Genomic DNA, 2,747 nt, shown 5'->3' on the forward strand with positions numbered 1-2,747 from the left:
CCGGAAAAAGTCATATTGACGCATTACGACACAAATCTGACCGTTATGTGTCGTAAATTAATTTTTCAACCAGATTCTGACAATGGTGGTCGAAAACTGGCACTGCAGGTGGTGAGGGTATTTTTGTCATTTTATATATTAGAGTGTTTAATTAAATTGATAAACTTAAGAGTTTTTTTATAAATTTACAAATTTTACCTTGTAATACTCCCTTATTCAACTAATTAATATTATTCCCAAAATCCTATCAAAAATAATAACCAAACAAACATGTATACTGTATAATAAGATGGTGCATTGTTATTGGACCAACACATGAGAAACTTGATAAAAGATAATCCATGAAGGAAATAATGAAGCAATGATTAAAAGTAGGAAAATTGAGAGACTTGAAAGCTAAAACGTTTTTGTTGGGCCAAATCAAAGTTGACGGCTTGAAGCTTTTTCTTTACTTACACAAAACAAAGAGAAATAAAAACAAAAATAGAAATTTAAAAAAAAAAACTACTAAGAAAGTAAGAAGGGAGTATTACATTTCACCTCTCCCCCAAGAAAAGAATAATTTGTTCTTTTTTTTTTTTTTTTCCTTTTTGTTCTAGGCTTTCTTTCCCATCCTTTCTTTTTTTCTTTTTTTCCAGGAAATAAAACCAAACCTTCTAAAAATTTCCAAAAATAAAAATTTAATTTACACGTTTGCCGTGATGGTAGCCGTAATATTGAAGATACCATCTAACAAATTTTTTCAACCCGGTTTGTAAATCCGTTGTCGGTCTATACCCGAAAGCTTTCTGGGCTGCACTTATATTCGCATGAGTGAACGGAACGTCGCCGTTTCCGGGCATCTCGATTATTTTCTTCTTCGCTTTCATCTTCAAATGCCTCTCCAGTATGTTCACAAGCTTAGGTACCGTTACCGGTGAAGTATTACCCAAATTAAATACCCGGTACGGTGCAGGCCCCCGTTTCTTTCCGCCCGACCCGGTGCTCTTACCCGAAGTATCCAATGACCCCAAACAACCTTTCACTACGTCGTCAATGTAAGTAAAATCTCGTGCCAAATCAACGTGGTTTTTCCCGCGATATACCGTGATAGGTTTGCCTTGAAGGATGTTTCTCGTGAACGAGAAATAAGCCATATCGGGTCGGCCCCAGGGACCATAGACGGTGAAAAATCTTAACCCGGTAATTGAAAGTCCGTAAATGTGGTTATAAGTGTGGGTTATTTCTTCACCCGCTTTTTTCGTAGCCGCGTACAGACTCGCGGGCTGGTCCGTCCGATCAGATTCGGAGAAGGGGACTTTCTCGTTTAAGCCGTAGACTGAGCTGGATGAGGCCCACACAATGGACGGCTGAGGATTGGCTGATTTACAAGCCTCGAGAAGCGTGACGAGACCCGCGATGTTGCTATGAACGTACGAGTGGGGATTCTCCATGGCGTATCTGACGCCGGCTTGAGCCGCTAAATGCATCACGTGCGTGAAAGCCACGGTGTCAAAGAGCTTAGCCAAGAGTTTTGCGTCATTGATATCGCCTTCAACTACGAAAATGCCATGGCTATTCAACAGAGCTTTACGCGCCATCTTTAACGAAGGGTCGTAGTAGTTGTTGAAATTGTCAAGTCCAACGACACCGTCTCCGCGTTTCTTTAAAGCCAACGCCACGTGTGTACCAACGAAACCCGCTGAACCGGTAACCAGCACCAACATCCCACCGGACCGATGGATCTGAGCAGAGTTCCTCACTTGTTTCTCCCACTGGATTCCTCCCCACGAAGCCGAGAAATACCGACTACCTGAATCCACAAAACTCTGAAAACTCAAATACGACGCCGTTAAAGCAACCAAAAACAACGCCCACAAGAACATAGTACTCGTCGAAGCGAAACACCGGTGAAACTGCCGGTTCATCGTGTGACTCCTGTCGATCTTAAATTTCCCAGGCGTCGACGGGAACAACTCCTCCTCTAACGACGGCATTCTAATCAAAATTTAACGAGTCTTTTCCGTTTTGGGGTGAATTTACAAGAGAAGGAAAAAGATGAAAAGAAAAGATGGGTGTTTTGTGAGAGATTGAAAAGTACAGATGCAGAGAAAATCAAGGGGACTGCATCTGCTAAGAGAATGTAAAGGATAGGCAAGATTAAATATAGTGGTAACCCACAGAGAAGCCAACAAGTAGACGCGTGAACGCGTTAAAGGACGGCCAGATTGGGGGACAGAGAATAGAATAATTTTTTTTTTTCTTTTTATGAATAACCAATATAACTGTTTACTACTCATAGTATTATTACAATTTTATTAGACAGATAAGAACTGTTAATTAAGTTTAATCAACATAATTAACTATCTTTTTTAGCATTTTTGTATTAGACTGTTAAAAGTGTTTTAGTGTGTGAAAATTCTATAATTTTCGGTGTCCTCTTTCGACTTTTCACATTTTTAAAAATTCCCCAGTGAGGCTTTGCACTATCATTACAATGAAATAATTAAAAATTATTTTTAATTATTGGTTTCCCTTTCGTAATTAGCAAGGTATTAAACGAATTTTAAATACATCATAATTATACATATTTTTTGTATTTAAATTAAATTAAAAAATGTGGGGTTATTTTGATAATGACGAGAACATGGAGGGCCATACCAGAGAACATTAACTGGTTGATGAAATTGGAAAACTATGTGCTTTGGAATAATAATAAAAAATGTTAGTTCTACTCGTACCGGACTACCGGGAGAACCGGTCGTGAC

General features: G+C 38.9%; 1 protein-coding gene across 1 annotated transcript; it reads right to left on the minus strand.

The window, feature by feature from the left end:
• Window positions 1-642: 642 nt before the first annotated feature.
• LOC116143757 (UDP-glucuronate 4-epimerase 1) lies at window positions 643-2,145 on the minus strand. The gene has a single exon (XM_031429206.1). It carries the CDS (start codon window positions 1,974-1,976, stop codon window positions 681-683), a length of 1,296 nt encoding a protein of 431 aa, XP_031285066.1. The 5' UTR covers window positions 1,977-2,145; the 3' UTR covers window positions 643-680.
• Between the last annotated feature and the right edge of the window lie 602 nt (window positions 2,146-2,747).

The sequence above is a fragment of the Pistacia vera genome, unplaced genomic scaffold (genome assembly GCF_008641045.1).
Source record: "Pistacia vera cultivar Batoury unplaced genomic scaffold, PisVer_v2 Contig432, whole genome shotgun sequence".
NCBI classification, from domain to species: Eukaryota; Viridiplantae; Streptophyta; class Magnoliopsida; order Sapindales; family Anacardiaceae; genus Pistacia; species Pistacia vera.